The sequence below is a fragment of the Rhipicephalus microplus genome, chromosome 5 (genome assembly GCF_043290135.1).
Source record: "Rhipicephalus microplus isolate Deutch F79 chromosome 5, USDA_Rmic, whole genome shotgun sequence".
In the NCBI taxonomy this organism is placed as follows: Eukaryota; Metazoa; Arthropoda; class Arachnida; order Ixodida; family Ixodidae; genus Rhipicephalus; species Rhipicephalus microplus.
This window is the reverse complement of record NC_134704.1, coordinates 11,143,380-11,161,200: the sequence shown is the minus strand read 5'-3', so window position 1 is coordinate 11,161,200 and position 17,821 is coordinate 11,143,380. Positions and strand designations below refer to the sequence as shown.

Sequence of the window (17,821 nt, the reverse complement as noted above, 5' to 3'; positions counted from 1 at the left end):
CTAGCCAATCCATAGTGGCGTGCGTGTAATTTTGTGTAACCACGGTGTAACCAACGCAACGCTCCATGTGTAGTCTCTGTCTTTCGCAGATTGTACTTCTTGGCTTGGTAGTGTGAGTAGTGCCACTTAATCAACTACGCTATGGTGAGTTCATTCAGCATCTTAGGTGTCGTTTTGTGTAACGCGCTTTGATGGCCTGAACTTCATACGCACTTAAATATGCATATTGACATTTATCTTGTTGTCACTGCAGTTGCGGCGGCTTGCTCGCGAAAGGCGAGAATACTTGTATAGGAAGTCAATCGAGGACAAAAGGAGAACCATCGAAGAGAAAAAAGAGCGCCTAAAACAAGCGCTAGAAGGTTTGTGCGAATGATCTGCGGCTATGGCTCTCGCGTAGTGCGCAGCAAAGCGTATGTTTTTCCTCATCTTCGTGTTATTATCATTTTGTTCTTTAGAGAACCGTCCGATTCCTTATGAACTACGCGAGGAAGCTCTTAACTTGCAGCGTGCCTTGGACTGGGATGATCCCGGAGGGGAAGGTAAGCTCGTGAATCAGCAAAGCGCGCATTGTGTGGCTCACAGCAGTGACATAATACACGGTTTGGATGTCACCGTGCCAGAACATTATGTGCTAGCCCGGTGCACAAGCCTTGAGTCCGCATGTTGACGCTCACTGTTGATCAAGTAAAGCTTCGTGTGTCAGGAATGCGAATCTGTAAGGCTTCTTCATCGCAGGTGTGGTGAGTCATGAAGACGACGAATACCGTTGGGCAGGAGTGCGTGACCCCAAGATTGTTGTAACAACTTCTAGGGATCCAAGTTCCAAGCTAAAGCAGTTTGCCAAGGTGATTAGCGACCACATACAAAACTTCTATTGCATTTTTTTCGTTGACATTTTATGTTAACTGGAATAAAAATGCACCTTGAAAACAGTCTTGTCCATAACGTGTGTATGTGTCAAGCAATGTTCTTATGCCTGCTTCATAAATAAGACTGCTCACAAAGAGGAAGTATTTGTGTGTGTATTTTTGTGAGACAGAGAATATGTAAAAAATTATTCGAATCAAAATTAAACCACTTTCAAACGATACAGCAGCTTTTTTCTTCTTGATCAAGGCAGGTCGGAGCTCACTGGACTTCATGCAAACAAATTAGTTAATTGTACTTTATATAAATACATAAGTGTTGCTTTTAAATACCTAGTTAAAGAACTAGTAATGCTGACATGAAAGATTTATTTTCCAATAAAAGATACACACAATATTCTTACCTGTTGTGGCTTGTATGCAGAATGACAGTGGCCGATTTGTCTTCCATGCAGGAAATTCGGCTAATCTTTCCCAACGCTCAGAGGATGAATCGTGGTGGCTACGAAATGAAGCAGCTCATCGAAGCCTGCCGTGCAAATGAGGTCACAGACTTCATTGTTGTTCATGAGACTAGGGGCAATCCAGGTGTGTTTCTGTGATTATTTTAATTGGGGCTTCACAGTGCCACTATGCTGATTATTAATAAACTATGGCTGCAACCCCATTCCTGTATTTTTCCAGATGGCCTGGTGGTCTGCCATCTTCCATATGGGCCAACAGCCTACTTCACCATATTGAACACAGTCATGAGGCATGATATTCCCAACATTGGCACAATGTCGGAAGCCTACCCCCATCTGATCTTCCACAACTTCAAGACCAGGCTTGGAAAGAGGGTAAGTTCTTTAAAACACCTGTTCCGGCGCTGGAAATATAAAGCACTGGTGCCATCAGCACCATTTGTTGAGCAAGGTTCATTTATTTATTAATTTTATTTATGTTACCCTTAGTGTCAATACACTTAAAGATGTGAGTGGTAATAGAAACAAAAAAGTGAGATTATAATTACAAAGAAGCCACACACTGTTTGAGAGGGATATACAACATTTCAAAACCAATATATGCATGTTGAAGAATTAAGTGCAGTGTTTCTAATTATATCATAGCTATTAAAGTTCAAGAGACAGCAAGATCTTATGAAACACTCGTTAACAAAGGTTTAAATGTGTCATAATCTGAAATTGTTATTTACCCTCCTTCTCAATATCACTGCCACCATTTACTAGGACTATGAGTAAAATTGGATACATTTTTAATGACAAAAGAGGCCCTTCTTTCATTGCTCTCACAAGTATCATGCACAAATGGTTGACCTGACCTAGGTAGGACAAGAGCTTGAGAAATACTATTGTGCGGCTGCTGCAACAGCCATGCCGGCGTGTGTGTAGGGCAGCTGTGAGTGACCTGGAAACTACTTCACATTTCATCATAGTTTATGTCCTGTGGCAACATGGTATGAAAGTACTGTAGAAACTCATTTTAGCTATGTGATGACCACGCTTGAATTATTCTACTGGATTAGCAGCTTTGTAAGATCAAGAAAAAGACTTTCTGATCCTTTGAAATCTGGAATACTGACACCCAAGAGCTATCACGAAACCTTTTTTTTTTTTTGCTTGCTAAACACAGCTGCGTGTCTAAAAAATTTGGGCGGTGCAGGCCAGGCGGTCATGAGAAGCTATTACAGGCTACAGGATCATGGAGTGACGTAGAAAACGAATGCAACAATAGTGAAAGTAGGCTGCACGAGAAAGATGCGAGGAGTTAATGAGTGTTATCTCTCACATAAACCACAGAAATAACTAAAGCAGCCACCACCGCCTCTAGCACCATCCGGCATGTAAAGAGCGCTATCGACTGCTGTGTCCATGCATGGATGCGGCATGCAGCCTCATCAAAGTAAACCTAGTATTGTAACTAAAGTACCTAGATGCTTTAATTCTATAGCATTCGAGTCGTACATATTACAGAATCTCATTAGAGAAGCCCAGTGAGTGCTTGTAGGAAAACCCATCATGCTTAAAATTGGAAGGGAATTACCACTTGTTCACTGAGTTACTTTAGAAAGAACTTTGGTACATTGGATTAGGTGGCCACATTAGTGCAGTGATTTGGGTTGATGTCAACACCATTTCCCAGGTAGCGAAAATTTTTTGTTAGATCGGGAACTTAATTATGTCAGGTTTCGTGAAATTAAGTTTTCACCGTAGCTAAGTTTTGATCAGCCATGGTGAGAACATCACTTCTTGCTGAGCTAAGCTCCGCGGTTGGATAAGGTGTTAGATTAGTAGCCCCTTCATCCCTTACAGGTGGTCAACATCCTCAAGTACCTTTTCCCGGTCCCGAAGGAGGACTCCCACCGCGTTGTCACCTTTGCCAACCAGGACGACTACATTTCTTTCAGGTGAACAAAACTCTTCTTAAACTACATTCTTGGCTCTCCAAAAAGATAAACAAGGCGTATTGGAACGTTTATGTTAATTTTAGTTTTTATGTTCATGGGGCACGGTGAAGGTAAAAAACCCCTGTTGCACTACATTGACCAAAGTAAAAATTAAAACACAGAGAAATGGATGTTGAGACATCCTCACCATCACATTTTGTTTGTTGCACAAACTGCTATGAAAGACTGGCTTCTTGTGCCATCACGTGCTCTTTCTTGGTCCTTCATTCTGTTGCTGTAGGTTGACTGTCACATCTACTTTTTCCTGCAATGCTTCCTGAGTGCATGCTGTATTTTCTTGCATATAACCTTTACAAGATGCACTGAAAATTTGTATCAAATGTCAGGGTGCAGGTTATATGCAAATGTTGGTGTACAAGGTAGCTTCACAGCAATATAAGGGGGCCTTTTTTTTCTTGATTTGTAGCTGAGAGTGTGTACTCTATGGAGGGGCAGATTGTACAGAAGGAAATATAGTATTATAGTCAAGGGTTTCTGCAAGCTAGGTGCCTCATATATCTGTATGAGATTTCTTTTCTTTGATCTGATCACCAAATAATGCTATGACTGATGAGTCATGTCATCTTCTTGTGACATCTGTTTATCTCCCTTCTCACCTTCACGAAATTATTCCTGATATTTCAGTCTCTTTATGCAGTGCAGCCATTCAGTTTGAAATGTGCAGAGGGCAGGTTCTTATACTGTCACACAAACTTTTAGATTGTCTAGCCCAATAGACCGTTCATCTGAAGTAAATTTCTCATTTGGTGTTGAAATGGGGTTGCAATTCAATTGTTTAGTGAACTTGATGGTTTGACACCTTTTCATGCTTGGCTCTATGTCTGGTTTTTCTGAGCAAAACAAACATGCAGAAGGCGAGCAGTATAAAAAGAGCATCATGAGTAACGAGCTATATAGAGGTAAAGACAAACATTTTTAATTAAAAAAAAAAGGACTAGGTACTGTTTGCTGCATATTTTTCTATTAAAAGTGTAGGTTCTATGCATGTAAAAGAAGAAGTGCTTAATTTTGGTGTGATAAGGTCTAAAATACTTGTGACAAACTGTTTCAAAATCACTGTCTGCTAAATGTAGCAGATATTGAGTAAAGCAGGCTTGCCATGAAAGCAAACTGTCATGGATGCAGTGTCTAGAATTAGATGTTGCGTCTACTTGTGTTGTCTTAAAAGCAGCACATGCATTTTGTGCAAACATCACTTCTCCTGGCTTTGTTGGCACTCTGCATATTTCATCTGTGTTAAGTATAGAACAATTTACACCAATGTTCTCACCCCTTTTAATAATTCAGCAGTTTTCTGTCTCAAGCAGCACCAGCAGAAGTTAACATGAAGTTGCTTGCCTAATACTGAAGAATAAACCATACCACGACTTTTCATTCTGGAAGTTAAATGGGAAATTGTTAAGGAGCATCAGGCAGTGACAGGCCCTGAAAGGCTCATCCAGGGCTGACTGTGTAAGCTTGTTATTCGCTAGATCACATTAGGAAGAAGTTCAGAGGAAGATAAAGGCTTGAAGTGATGATAAATAGTGATGGGAAAACAAGGAATGCTGCTAGTGCCAAGGTTTGAGGACAGTTAAGATAAATGCCGACCATGAGTAACAGCAACATAAAAGCAAAATATTTCAGCTCCCACTCAGCAGCCTTGTTCACAATAAAAAAAATCAAATTATTGTGCATACAGTCAAGTTACGTTATGTTAGTGTGCACCGTTGTCTGGATTGTCAAAGATTCGAGATGAAGCTGAGAAGTTCAGTTCTTTTCTCTTTTCATTACCTTTGCCTAATCCCAGTCTATTGCATCGCCATTTGCTTCTCAGTGTTCGGCCAGCATGTTCGATGAGACCTTCTTCTTTCTTACATCATATATGTGCTGCTTGGGTCTTTGCCAAAAGTTGTCCGTCTCGCCGGCGTAGTTTCTACTGCAATCTGTGCATGGGATGCTGTGTACAACACATGGACATTTTACCTTTGGCAGACTTGTCTTTTACCTTCACAAGAAGATTCCTCAACTTGTTTGTTGGCACGTGTGCTACCTGAACATCAAAGGGTCGTAGAACCTGCGCAAGGCACTCGCTCATCACAGCGGCACAGGAGCACGTTTTCTATGGCACCATTTGTCAGGATGTGCACAACATTTTAGCTGGCGTTCCACAGAGTGCACGAATGAGTTGGGGTAGCCACTTTGGACTGAGCTATGTCCCACTAAACCAAAGTTTAATCACATTGTCTGTGCTTCCAAGTCTTGTTAAAAAGTATAGAAAATGTGCTTTTTAAACTCTGAAGAGCACCCTGAAATGGCATAATCTGGTGCTGTGAGCAAATTTAGGCATGCATAAGAATATACATGATGGAAATAAATATTTATAGGCAACGTTCCAGTCTGCTGAACCACCACTTATCACCTAATTAATGCACATAACACTAAAAAATTGGGCCATGATGTGTGGCATCAAGTAGTTGTTTGCCTATAAGCCGTTCTTTGGTGAAGACATGTTATCCATTATGTTTTGTATGTTTACTTTGTTCATTCCCTGCTTACCAGCCAGTTTGTGTGATGAGTCATTATGCACAAAATCTTACTGTATATTGTATTACTTTCTAAAACAGGCATCACACTTTCAAGAAAGAAGGAAAGGACTACCAGCTTGAGGAAGTGGGACCTAGGTTTGAGTTAAAATGTGAGTTGATTTTCTGCTTGGACTAGCACCTCAGTAATCCTAACTACCTGCTTGTTTCTTTCTCTAGCAGGCTACTGACACTTTGGTGAAAGTGAGAGGTGTGCGAGTATGAGCTCTCGCAACCAAAGAAAATTTAAATAAATGGAAACAAAGCTTGATTGAACAGATTGATTTTCAAACATTTTGAAATATGATTCCAGTTGAACCTGTTTATGAGAGACAGGCACCAAGCAGCAGTTTTTGTCTTTTATATAAGGAGTTGCAGTTGCTAAGCAAGGTGCCACATATGCATTTATTTTTTAAGGACGCCTTTTTCAATATTGGCACACTGGTGCCTCTTCTAGCCATTTGTCTCTTACATCAGTGTCTCTGACTAAGGGGTTCGAGTGTAGTAAACTTTAATTTCACAATATTTTAAGTGCAACTCTTCCCATGAGGAGGCACTTGGCAAGTAAAAATATGCACAAAAAGAAAATACAGACGGCAGCACTGCCTTGGAAGTTCTTGCATTAGCTCACTATTACATGATAGACTTTGATTATGTCTTCCAGGTCATACGTAATTTTTTGTCACAAAAAATTATTTAAATAGCATTGTAAGCTACACGAAGTCCTAGGATAGCAAGTTCTAAAACATTTTGTTAAATCAATAATGGGCTAAAATATGCAAAGCCATCATGTTTCACTGGCATACATGTACTGAAGTTCAGGAAAGTCCTGGTGAGTGACTGGCATTCTTTAGCTGAAGTTTCACTGCGAAATTAAAAGGTGAACTTGTTATGCTAGGTCCTACAGATGTACAGGGGGGGCTCAAACCTTCGCAGACCACTATCCCATGTATTTCTATGGAAGCATGGCCTGCAAACTTTTGACCAGGACTGTAGTTTATTTTCATTGATTAGAAGCTGTGTAGGACCCAGTAGACTCCTTCAAAATCTACGATGTCACGGTGTTTTGGGCGGGAATATCAAGGTGGCATCTCCATGCACTTTTTCTTTTTTTGCGCATTTTCTCGCTTATTAAGCATCATCCCGTGTTAAGAGTGGTCCTTTTCGGATCATGACATTCTACTTTACTAATACATGAAAAACAGTTTTCTCTGTAATGTCTTTTTAATGTTTCTCCATATTGCCCTCTTAAGGGGGCAGACTGGTCTTGTACGTTTTTTTATTTCTTCAGTGATCTTGATCAATTTGCACAGGATTACGCAGTTTTCTCTGCTGATTTCAAATATTTAATTAGTTTTCGTGTAACTCATCTTGTTCCTGAGATAACTTAAGTTCACCCCCTATTGTATAAGGCTGCCATAAAAAAGTGCCTAATTAAAAGTGATATTTAAGATATCCCAACATGGGACTAATGACTATAGATTGAAATTATGCAAAGGTTTTTGTTTTTAGGCCTTTCTTGGTAATTTTACAGCAAAATGAACTATCCATTTTCAAAAGCAGTTGAGATCGTGTTACACTTTTGATGAGTAATCAAGTAAAAAGGCTAGTGCTCTAAATTCTGCTCCAATACTTGCATTCTAGACACATGCAGGTTTCCATTGTAAAAGAATTATAGTTATACCTGCCCTAGCTGCAGAGATACTGAGGCCTCAAAATTGAAAAGTTGTAAATTTACTTTTTTGAGGAAAAAAATAGAAAAAGCTGAAAACACACAGCTTCTTCAAAAAGCAAGAATCATGGTGTGCATGTTTTGCAATCCTCATAAAGGTGCTATAAGTTCGTAGCAGAGCTTCTAACACAGGTGCCGGCAAATTATAAAGAAGCCCCGAAGTCTCTTCCCCATTTCTTGGCAGGTTCTGCATGTTAACAGACACCAAGAATCTGGACAATTAGAATGACACAAAAAAATCACCACTTCCTAGTGCGTGAAAATTTGTAGAGATAGAAAAATACTTGCAGAAACCAAATATGTCAATTTTACAAAATGAACTTTTTTGTCACTTTTTGGTCTCAAAGACCAGTCTGTCCACTTAATCAACATCAGGTGTACAGTGAAGCAAAAGTGTACTGAGCCGGTGGCACCACAGTGTTGGGAGTGAATAAAAGGGATTGACGTGCTCCATGAGCCGAGCAGTCTAAGGATGTTAGCAGTGCTTAGAAATGTTGTGTTTCAATTGCTGTGTCATAAATTGTGCCAAAAACTATAAGAACTACGTACCAAAAATGAAGTTTTCTAGTTTTCTGTCATGACTATGCTTCAAAAACCATTGGGAACACTGGATTAGTGTACGCCGTGTAAAGCAAGTGATCCCGGAGGCACGTTTATGAAGTACATGCCGTAGCTAGTTCACCGTGAATTAACTCTCTAGGTAAGTTAATCTATATATTTTTACCGTGCAGAAGGAACCAAGGGGCAGCCGGCAAAGTGATTTCAAATGTGCAGTTTACAATTCATTGACTTCAAAGCAATCGACAGTTCCAGCAATGCTCCCTCGTACGCTGCTGCTGTTTGTTTGCCATATCGCTATTCATAAACAGTAACTCATTAAGATAGAAGTCCCGCATTCCAGACAAAGTGTGTTGCGGACCGCGAGAATTTAAAATTTTTTTTCCCTTGTACTGCCCTAGCCCTTAACAGTAGTCTGCGTGCAAGCGAAGCTGTGCCACGCTGTTCTCTTGCACTGCGTAACAGCTGAGATATCATGTTCAAAGGTGTCATGTGATGATATTTTTCAAGGACTCATGCAGCCCGAGCAACTACCTCAAACGGAGCTGAACTACTGCTCAGAAACTTCGCAGAAACACCACACATTACTAAATGCAACAGGTGCAGTTCAGTGATCCTACATATTGAGAACATAGCGCGAGGCTGTCAGGCACAAATGCCATCTTTTACTCAACCATAAGCAGGCAAAGTGACAAGAAATACAGTCGCCGTCCGATTTTCCGGACTCCAAAAATTCGGACTTGTTGGATATTCCGGACTTCATAAATGCACCGTCAGGGATCCCATATAGCTAATGCATTGTTTCGACCGATTTTTCGGGCGAATTTGCCCCTGAAAGTTCGATTTTTCGGACTAAATCGCTCGTTTTGTGCCACGCCCCAAGCCATTGTGAACGCCGCCATGTTGGATTTTCCGTCGGCTTGGCTAAGCTTGGTCTTCAAATGCCTTTCATGCCTTCGAGATTAGAATGCGCACGCCATATTTTAAGTTTCGGAGGCCGTGTTTGCTTTTTAAAAGACGCGGTGATGGATGCCGTTTTTTCGTCTTCGGTCAGCACTATCGTCATCACATCGCACGAGGAGGAGGCGAAAGAAGGAGTCTTTTATTGTCGTTGCAGCTTTTTTCAGTCGCCATTCTGCACGTGTTGTGTCGCGTAGCGTCGCGACGTTGTGTGCTTCGCAGCGGCTATCTGCGGCATCGAATTTTGTGTTCTCGGTGCCATGGCTCCGCAATCTGTGTCATCGCGGGAGCCAGGTGGTGTGAAGAGGCGTGGGAAGTATATGACCCTGACGATGGAGAAGAAAGCTGCCATATTCAAGCTAATAGAGAGTGGACGTTCGCAGCTAGATGTCGCCAGATGACGGTCGACGACCGCCCGCAGCCGTCGGCGGCGGAGATCGCCAACGCGGTGACAATTCGAGCGGTGACAAGGTCGAGCGTTTACGGCGAGGATTTCACCTTGGCGCAAATACGGGCAAACCAAATTGCCTCCAAGCGTAGTTTGAGGCAAGGCAGCATCAAGGACTTTTTTAAACCTGCCTGATGCAATAAACTTCAGATTTTTGGCGAAAACGAATTTTTCGGACTGTTAGATTTTTCGTACTTTTTTTCGGTCCCCGCCAGGTCCGAAAAATCGGTCGGCGACTGTAATGTGTACAAATATGGCTGGTGGTGGCCTGCGCTTCGAGCTTTACGCCGGCCAGCGACACGAATTGCCATTTTGAATACTCTGTTGGACATTTGTGCTACATCACATCGAAAACAAGATTGATTCCATGAATTTATATCCTTTCAGTTCAGGTCATTACCTTAAAGGCGCTTTCTTGGAAGGTCATTGTGTAAGGGGTGGGGTTGTATTTAGGTTAACAAACACAGTGCACAAAGTTTTAGTGTTGAAAATTATCAATAGGCAGATGGTAAGGCGATAGTGACGATGTCCCGGGAAAGGCCGTTCCAGTCTGTGGCTGCTCAAAAAAAGAAGGATGCAGAAAAAGTACTGACGTGTGATGATGGGCGGTCAACCTAAAATGGTTGACTGGTTTAGTGAAACATGCATGTTGCAGCTGTTATACAAGTCATTGATTGAACGAGGAATGAAATAATTTGTTATAAAGCATGAGGATTGTCATGCGGTGGCACGAAGAAAGGGGTGGTAGTCCAAATTTTGCTTTCTAAGATTAAATACTGATATCGTATGAGTAAGCCGATTTAACTAATCTGGCAGCATGATTTTGTACAGCTTATAATGCATTAAGTAGGTTTTATAAGGGCTCCATATGACAGATGCATATTCTAATTTTGGTTTGATCAGTGATTTATACGAAAGTAACTTAACATGTATATGTTAAATTACTTCCTAAGATAGTAATTTAACATGTACATGTTAAATTACTATCTTAGGAGGGTCTTTGTTTGGGGCCCTAGAAGAATTATGCTCTCGCTTAGCCTAACCATTTTTCAAACTTGTCACCTTCGCACACACGCACTTGCACACGATGTGGGCATAGATGATGTAGAGATGACAATTCTTAGTATGACAGCTGAAACTGAGATGGCCACAAGTTGCCACTCGCGGCTCTGGCCCATTGGTGCGGCGGACTGCTGCATGTTTCTCGTAGTCTACAAACCTCCACAATGTGTTTTAAGGCCTCTACCTTGCTTCATAGCGTGAATTATTGTTTCTACAAAAAAGCACGTGTTTCAGAAGCACTGATGAACTGGGACTTTGACGAAAGTAAAAGGTTGATTGATATGTGGGGTTTAACTTCCCAAAACCACGATATGATTATGAGAGACGTCGTAGTGGAGGGCTCCGGAAATTTCTACCACCTGGGGTTCTTTAACGTGCACCCAAATCTTAGCACACGGGCCTACAACATTTCCGCCTCCATCGGAAATGCAGCCGCCGAAAGTAAAAGGTTTGTTTTGCTAAGTGCTTGAGTAAATTTCAACTTTATCGTGGTTATATGGTTGATTTCAAACATGTCCAAAAGTGAGGTTCTTGTCATATTAAAGCAAGTGAATTTTCCAGGTATATAGACTTTCAGATTCCAATGTTAATTTTTTTTTCTCTCCCGAACAGTGTATGAAATCAAGTTGGGTACACTTGACGCCGCTGCCGCATTGGATGTTGAATGGAGCTTACGGCCATACATGAACACTGCGAAGAAACGAAGATTTCTCAGTGATGAAGATGCCTTCGACAAAGAGGAAAGTTCGAAATAAATGTGCTTGAGTAAATCAGCAAAGCTACCAACAAATAACTTTTTGCTTGCTCTGAAAAACACAAGTGCTTTTTTTTTTCTTGGTATGACTTCATCAAAATGGCATTTAAGACTCCTAGACAGACATACATTGCGGAAGAACATCGAGCATTGTAAGCAAACACACATAAAGATGCCCTAGACCACTTCTCATGCTTAGTGAACAAATGCATGCAGGAACAAACAATCTGACGCTGCTATGAACAGCCTAGCTAAATTTTGCAGCCATGCATGCCAGGGAAAGTTCACAGGTGGAGACACAGTTGTTGCTTTCTTCACGTCTTTCCTACATAAAGGCGCCTGTACAGTGGCAATTTTTATGAAAGAGAACACACGAGCGTGTGGCCTGCACGCTTCGGCGGTTGCTGGCAGCGCGTTCAAGGAGAGCAACCACAACCTCTCTTTACGTCATCTCGAGGCGAGCAAAAGAAGCAGTCATTGCTGATATGAAACCAGCGGTAAGATTGTAACCTCTTTCCCATACAAGAAGATTATGCAAGAGGCTGGTAATCACCTTGAAGGGGCAAGGGGTTACAATCTTGCTGCTGGTCCCATATTGGCAATAAATGGTTGCTTTGCTCACCTCGAAATGACGCAAAAAGATGCTGTGGTTGCTGCGGCTTTGAATGCGCTGTCAGCAACCACCGGAATGCGCAGGCAGCACGCTCGCGTGTTCCCTTTCATAAAAATTTACAGTGTACGCTCTCCTAGGAGGGTAAGCCATACAACAGACCACTGATATTGGCGGAAAGCTTATCTTAATCAAGAGAAATGTTTTGATTAGCAGTTGTTCTGGCCATGGGTGGGCACCACACACTACAAGTGTGTTAAAAATGCACAGTACAAGCAAAATCATACACTGGGAGAGAGAGAGAGATTGGGTTTCACAATGTGCGCTCAAGATTATGAAGTGCACTTATGGAGCTTCTTTTCCCAGTATCATTACTCCCTATTTACCTTTCGCACTCTTCGAAATGAAATAAACTAATTGCATTTTTGATGGATTCAAAAGGTTTTCACGGCAATTTCTTCATGACGCAATAAACTCTGATGGCATTCAATTATATATAAAAGTGGTTTGGAATATTGAGGCTTGTAAATGGCAAAATCTTCACGACACAACTGTGAATATCATTATTGCAGATCTAAGGCACATGTGACGCAAATACAGTGTTCTTGATTAATATATGTAATGAAGCAGATGTGCCCTTTTTAAAAGGTGTTATTTTGCAGTACTAGTAATACACTATCATAATTTTTATATTATCCAAGACAATTCACGCTTCGCTGTAGCCACAATGATAGCGTGTGTCAGAGTGCCTTTTGATGCACTAGGTTTTGCTATATACTGGTACATATGTTAAAAATAAAATATGCACGGAAAACCTACTGCCTAGTGAAAGCACGTTCCTGCCAGTAAATTGCAAATTCTAGCATTAATGCTATCTCTACAGTAAACTCTCAGTAAATAGAAATCTATTAAACGGAACTATGGCCTCTGCAATGCTTGGTTTAGGGCTTGTATTCTGCACCCATGTTCACCTCTCATTAAACGGAACTCCTATTGAATAGAATGCATTCTCCTGGTCCCTTCATGTGCCATTTACTGAGAGTCTACCTGATAAAAAAACGGTATGAGAACTCGTAACTATCACTATCACAGTGGAGATTTCAATAATTTATTGTGCATTGTTTGTAGAACAAATCATCAGTAATGCATGTAGTTTGCCCAGTCACCTACAAGTAATTTAAGTATCCTGCTCTGGGTGCCATGCATTTCATATACCAAAAAGCTGTTCAAAACAATACGCAAATGTTCTCTGAGAAAATGCTACAAGGACTGCTGTTCAAAAAGCATTTTACTGTAATATAACTTGTAGCAAGTGTGATGGTACAAAGTTGTAAAGAAATCAATAGGTGGTCAGCACTGTAAAAATAATATTGTACGCGATTTAGCATCGCATAGCTCAATTCGACCAGCACCTTTAAACAAGAAGGCACAAGGCAGGTACTTGAGATGTTTTTGTGACGTGTACCACAGCTATGCAGACACTATTGGGGTCTGTTAAATATAATTCTACCAGTAATAAACATGCCTGGCATGAATGGATAAGGCACTTCTAATGCTGGGTGTCATAAGATCACCCCTCATATCGCTCATCATACACAACATAAAAGTTTATATAATTGGTAGTTGGGTTAACATTGTGGTACCGAAACAAATTCTGCCTTCTCAATGAGGAATGACACAAGGCAACTTGTGAGAGGTCTTCGATGGCAGTCAAGTTGACCATTCTAAGCTTGCGTCACTGCCCCACACCAAAGCGCACCACCCACAGAATCGCGTTGTGCTCCCGACACTTTGCTGAAGAAGGTGACCTCCTCCCTCACCCTCAGCATGCCAAGGACAGCAGTCATGAGGGCCTCCTTAAACTTGACGAGTTCATCTGTCGGCACCGTGACGGTAATATCTTCGTCTTTGAGCATTTTGGTCAGCTCGTCCACAAGCAATTTGTTGCGGGCACCACCACCGGTGACGAGCATCTTGCAGTGACCTGGGTAATCGGTAGAAACTTTCTGCTTGACAGCACGCACTGTTGCAACAACCTGGTTGCAGATGTGTGCCATGTAAGTCCGCATGGCATCTGGAGTGGACAAATCACGGGCACATATCAATGGGTACAAGATTTCTGGGCCAAAGTCTACGCCAAGAGATTTGGGCAGAGGTTTCATGTAGTAGGTGAAACCATCGAGGTCCTTCAGAAGTCTGCTATTGACCGTTCCTGCAGCAGCTATTTTTCCTTCATTGTCGAAAGTTTGACCCTCGTGCTCGGCGAGGAGGTTCAAAAGCTGGTTGGCAGGGCAGACGTCCACAGCAAAGCTGTCATGGTTGCATTTGCCAACGTATGTTAGGCACGCCATGCCTCCTATGTTCAGGAAGTACTGGTACTCGCTGCCAAAGAGCTTCCGCTCGGCGGCCAGCGAGAATGGGGAGCCTTGGCCTTCCAGAGAGATGTCTACCGATCTGAAGTCGCTGACAGTAGGCAGTCCGGTAACAGCAGCAACTGCAGCACCATCCCCGACTTGTGCAGTTGTCAGCTGAGCTGGCTGATGGAACACTGTGTGGCCGTGGCAGGCTACCAAGTCCACTTTGCCCTGCAGCTGGTTGTCGCGGATGAAAATGTTGACGCAATCCCCGAGGTAGCGGCCGTATTCGGTGTGAAACAATTGGTACTCAAGGGCACTCATCGAGCGCGCTGCGTGCTGGAGCTTGTTAGCCCAGTATTTACCGTACGGCTGGCAGTTAGTGTGTTCGATTTTGTACTTCCATGTCTCACCGTTCACCTGAAAAGTCACGTAGATAATGTCGAGACCATCGAGCGAGCTGCCGCTCATGACCCCGATGACCCTGTAATCGGGCATGTCGTCTTCGGTAACTTCAAAGCAACAGAGCTCTGAAAACAAAATAAGCTGCATTTTAGAGCTCTACAACACACTGTGGCACGCACCGTTGTGGAACTCTAAAAGGAAATACGTTGCAAGAAACTTAACGAGCAGAACTACGGACCGCGGAGTTTAACCTACTTTTGACAAGTTCACGCCCACATCAGCTGCATAACCGATACACCATAATCAACGCAAAGCATTACAGATTAGCGAGCCTTGTCAAGTTCGCTTAGACAAACCGGCGGCGAAAAGTGCACGTTTCGTTAACGGTATATAAAGAATCAAATTAGATTCTTACTCGGTCGGTAGCGAAAGCCACGTAGTTCGTCGCGAATAGAAAATCTTGCATCATGCTTAAGACTACCAGCTAATGAAGCTGAAAGTAGATATTACGAAGGTCGGCGAATTCAAACACGGCAAGCAGGCTGATGTCATAACAGGAGGAAATATTTCCTATGCGGATGTCCCACAACCGGCATTACGGATGCGGCACTTGTTACGCGAGCCGTTAGCGTGGTGCAGAAGCCACTGCATCACTCGCCTGTGCGAAGACATAACACTGACACCCCTGACATTGTATGATAGAGCGTACCGTGAGGCAACACACAGCCGAATCATGTGCTGCACGTCAGAGTACTTGCGTGAGGTAGAGCATACCTCGGGACGAACGCACGAGCAGGATTATCGGCCAGAGAAATTTATAACTAACCTTCTCAACTGAAGCGGCAGATGGCGCTGACGTCATCGGCGTTGCAATGCCGATGACAATGCGACCCCAAAAATTGTCTATGATACTGATGATGAATGAAGTTTTGTGGCGCAGAGTCATGGGACAAAAAGTACAATGTCACTATTGCGATGTTAGTGGTTACCGTAGAGTTACTATATTAACTCTATGGCGATTACCGATGATTGCGATAACAGGGCGTATTGTGGCTGTATAGACGCCTTAAATCACTTGCAATATACAAGCATAAAAGGTGTACATAGAGTTTAAAATGATGGCGGTGATATGTGATGTAATGGATCGGGTTAGTGATTACCATTATATCTACAAGTGAGAGATGGAAAAGTCATAGAGTTTCCTAATATTAGCTAGAGGGGGCTCTGGCGCTGCGTTCGTCCCGCGAGCTGAGTACTAGTACTATAGTGAACTAGAATATACTACTAGTACATGAATTTGCCTAAGTTTCCTACTTGCGGCTTCGCGGGCCTCGAATCGCACTTGTGGCTTCGTTCATTGCTGAGTTTCGGTTTTGTTTTGAATAAAAAAACTAAGCGTTCTCAACTTCGGGACAAGATTTGATTTTTTAGCCTAAAAAAAATAAGGGGCCAGGATTTGAATTGTTGAGCCTAAAAATTAAGGTGGTGAAGAGTAACTCATCAACTATTGCTAATTGTTGTTTCACGGCAAAGCAACTTCAAGCTACGCGAAGCCGGAATGAACGTAAAGTACGAAGATTAGACAAATTCACTTAATGATGGTAGTAATCCGTAGTATATAGATGTTCTGTGGTACTACCTATTATTCCCATGCTCGCTGAAGCACCGCGCATTGCAGCTCTCATTATTAAAGCGCCTATGTCTTCGGAAAAGTACAGCCGTCTTTTGATCTGCGCCGCTTCCTCCTCTCCCCGCCAGAGCGAGCTCGTAGCGCGTTACAAGAGACGCCACTGTCGCAAGCGAAAGAAAAAAAAACACACAAGAGAGGAGGCGGCGAGGGGGAGAGCAGGTGGCGGTACTTTTACAAAGTATAGGGGCTTTACCCATTAGCCATAGACACAAGCGCCGGAGATTGCTCTAGCGTATGTAATGGAAACTCTATGGGTAAAGTCATGGTATCTGAGATAGCGGGCGCGCGGTGTGTCTTTCTCTGGCCCTCCCAATTACCACCCTCCATAGCGAAATCAACAAGTGTCGTCTCGCGCGCCCTGCTACCGCGAAAGGGCGCGGATTCCGGTGGTGGCGAAGAAGTACAGTAAGTGTCCAGCACATCCAAATCTCTTGCGGAGGCATCGATATACAAGTGCTCTAGTGTGGGCAGTGCAAAACTTCCAGCATAATTACATTTTAGAATATGTACGCTCAACAATTGGCTTTGCCTCTTGTACTCCTTGGTTTGACATTTCCAAACGAGCGCAAAGTTATATAAAAGCGCAGAACGTTTTTTTTTTCTCGCCGCATGCAAGTTTTGCCAACAGTGCAGCAGCCTTTTCGACAATGCGAAGGAGCGCCACCGTGCGAAGAAAAGAGCGGGCCACGCCCACCTCTGGGAGGCCGATGAGAAACCCGCCACGCACCCGCCATCTCGGAGGCCATGGGAAAGTATCCCAAATTCCTCCTCAAAGCCTTTGTGGCCAAAGGCTCGGAAGCATTGTGAAAAAGAGCAAATGATGTGCTCATTACATTGAATACTTGGAATCAGGTCAATGCCATAACTATAAATATTTCAAAGACAAAAACAGTTCTGCCTCGCCCTAAATATAAAACCAAATAATTCAAATGTTATTCTGCACCTTGGTCTTTCACTAATAGAATTTGTACCAGCAATAAAAAAAACATTGGGTGTTCTGTTTTGAAAAAAAAATGTGCAATGGAACGCACACATTAATGTTGTCCACTCAAAACATTCGCGAATAGTGGGCATTCTAAAGTGCCTTCGTTACTTTCTACACACGGGCACTTAAAAGTCTTTTAAGTAAGCGGTCTTTTTCCGAAAAGGAGTTCCTGACAGCAGACACACGGCACAGAGCAAACTTCTTTTCAGAAGCGGTCTTTTTCGTAAACGGCGTTCGTCGATCTCTTTTACGGCTTCGAATGAGTAGCCTCAAAACCAGTGGGCGCCAGCAATTTTCGAGTGGTGGGAAAAAAAGAGCAAATGCTTATTTTTCTGCCACCAAAACTCTTTGTAAAAACAAATT

General features: G+C 42.5%; 2 protein-coding genes across 5 annotated transcripts; one reads left to right on the top strand and one right to left on the bottom strand.

Moving 5' to 3' along the window:
• Positions 1-5: 5 nt before the first annotated feature.
• On the top strand, positions 6-11,453 carry LOC119175021 (U3 small nucleolar ribonucleoprotein IMP4). The gene is made up of 9 exons (XM_037426184.2): positions 6-144; positions 254-362; positions 459-542; positions 739-848; positions 1,325-1,457; positions 1,554-1,708; positions 3,182-3,276; positions 5,943-6,013; positions 11,273-11,453. Exons 1-9 carry the CDS (start codon positions 142-144, stop codon positions 11,413-11,415), a joined length of 903 nt encoding a protein of 300 aa, XP_037282081.1. The 5' UTR covers positions 6-141; the 3' UTR covers positions 11,416-11,453.
• Positions 11,454-13,294: 1,841 nt separating this feature from the next.
• LOC119175022 (anhydro-N-acetylmuramic acid kinase) lies at positions 13,295-15,641 on the bottom strand. Of its 4 annotated transcripts, none has more exons than XM_037426187.2 (2): positions 15,558-15,641; positions 13,295-14,908 (listed from the first exon to the last, which is right to left on the bottom strand). In XM_037426187.2, the coding sequence occupies exon 2, from the start codon at positions 14,874-14,876 to the stop codon at positions 13,749-13,751; it is 1,128 nt and encodes a 375-aa protein (XP_037282084.1). In that variant the 5' UTR covers positions 14,877-14,908; positions 15,558-15,641; the 3' UTR covers positions 13,295-13,748. The 4 variants fall into 4 exon arrangements, with proteins under 4 accessions (XP_037282084.1, XP_037282086.1, XP_037282082.1 ...); XM_037426189.2 differs by having other exon boundaries at positions 15,610-15,633; XM_037426185.2 differs by having other exon boundaries at positions 15,493-15,627.
• Between the last annotated feature and the right edge of the window lie 2,180 nt (positions 15,642-17,821).

Coding starts and splice junctions, on each gene's coding strand:
- LOC119175021 (XM_037426184.2), top strand. Junction 1,458..1,553: donor TGAGACTAGGGGCAATCCAG/GTGTGTTTCTGT, acceptor GTATTTTTCCAG/ATGGCCTGGTGGTCTGCCAT. Junction 3,277..5,942: donor GACGACTACATTTCTTTCAG/GTGAACAAAACT, acceptor TTTCTAAAACAG/GCATCACACTTTCAAGAAAG.
- LOC119175022 (XM_037426187.2), bottom strand. CDS start 14,876: ATGCCCGATTACAGGGTCATCGGGGTCATGAGCGGCAGCTCGCTCGAT.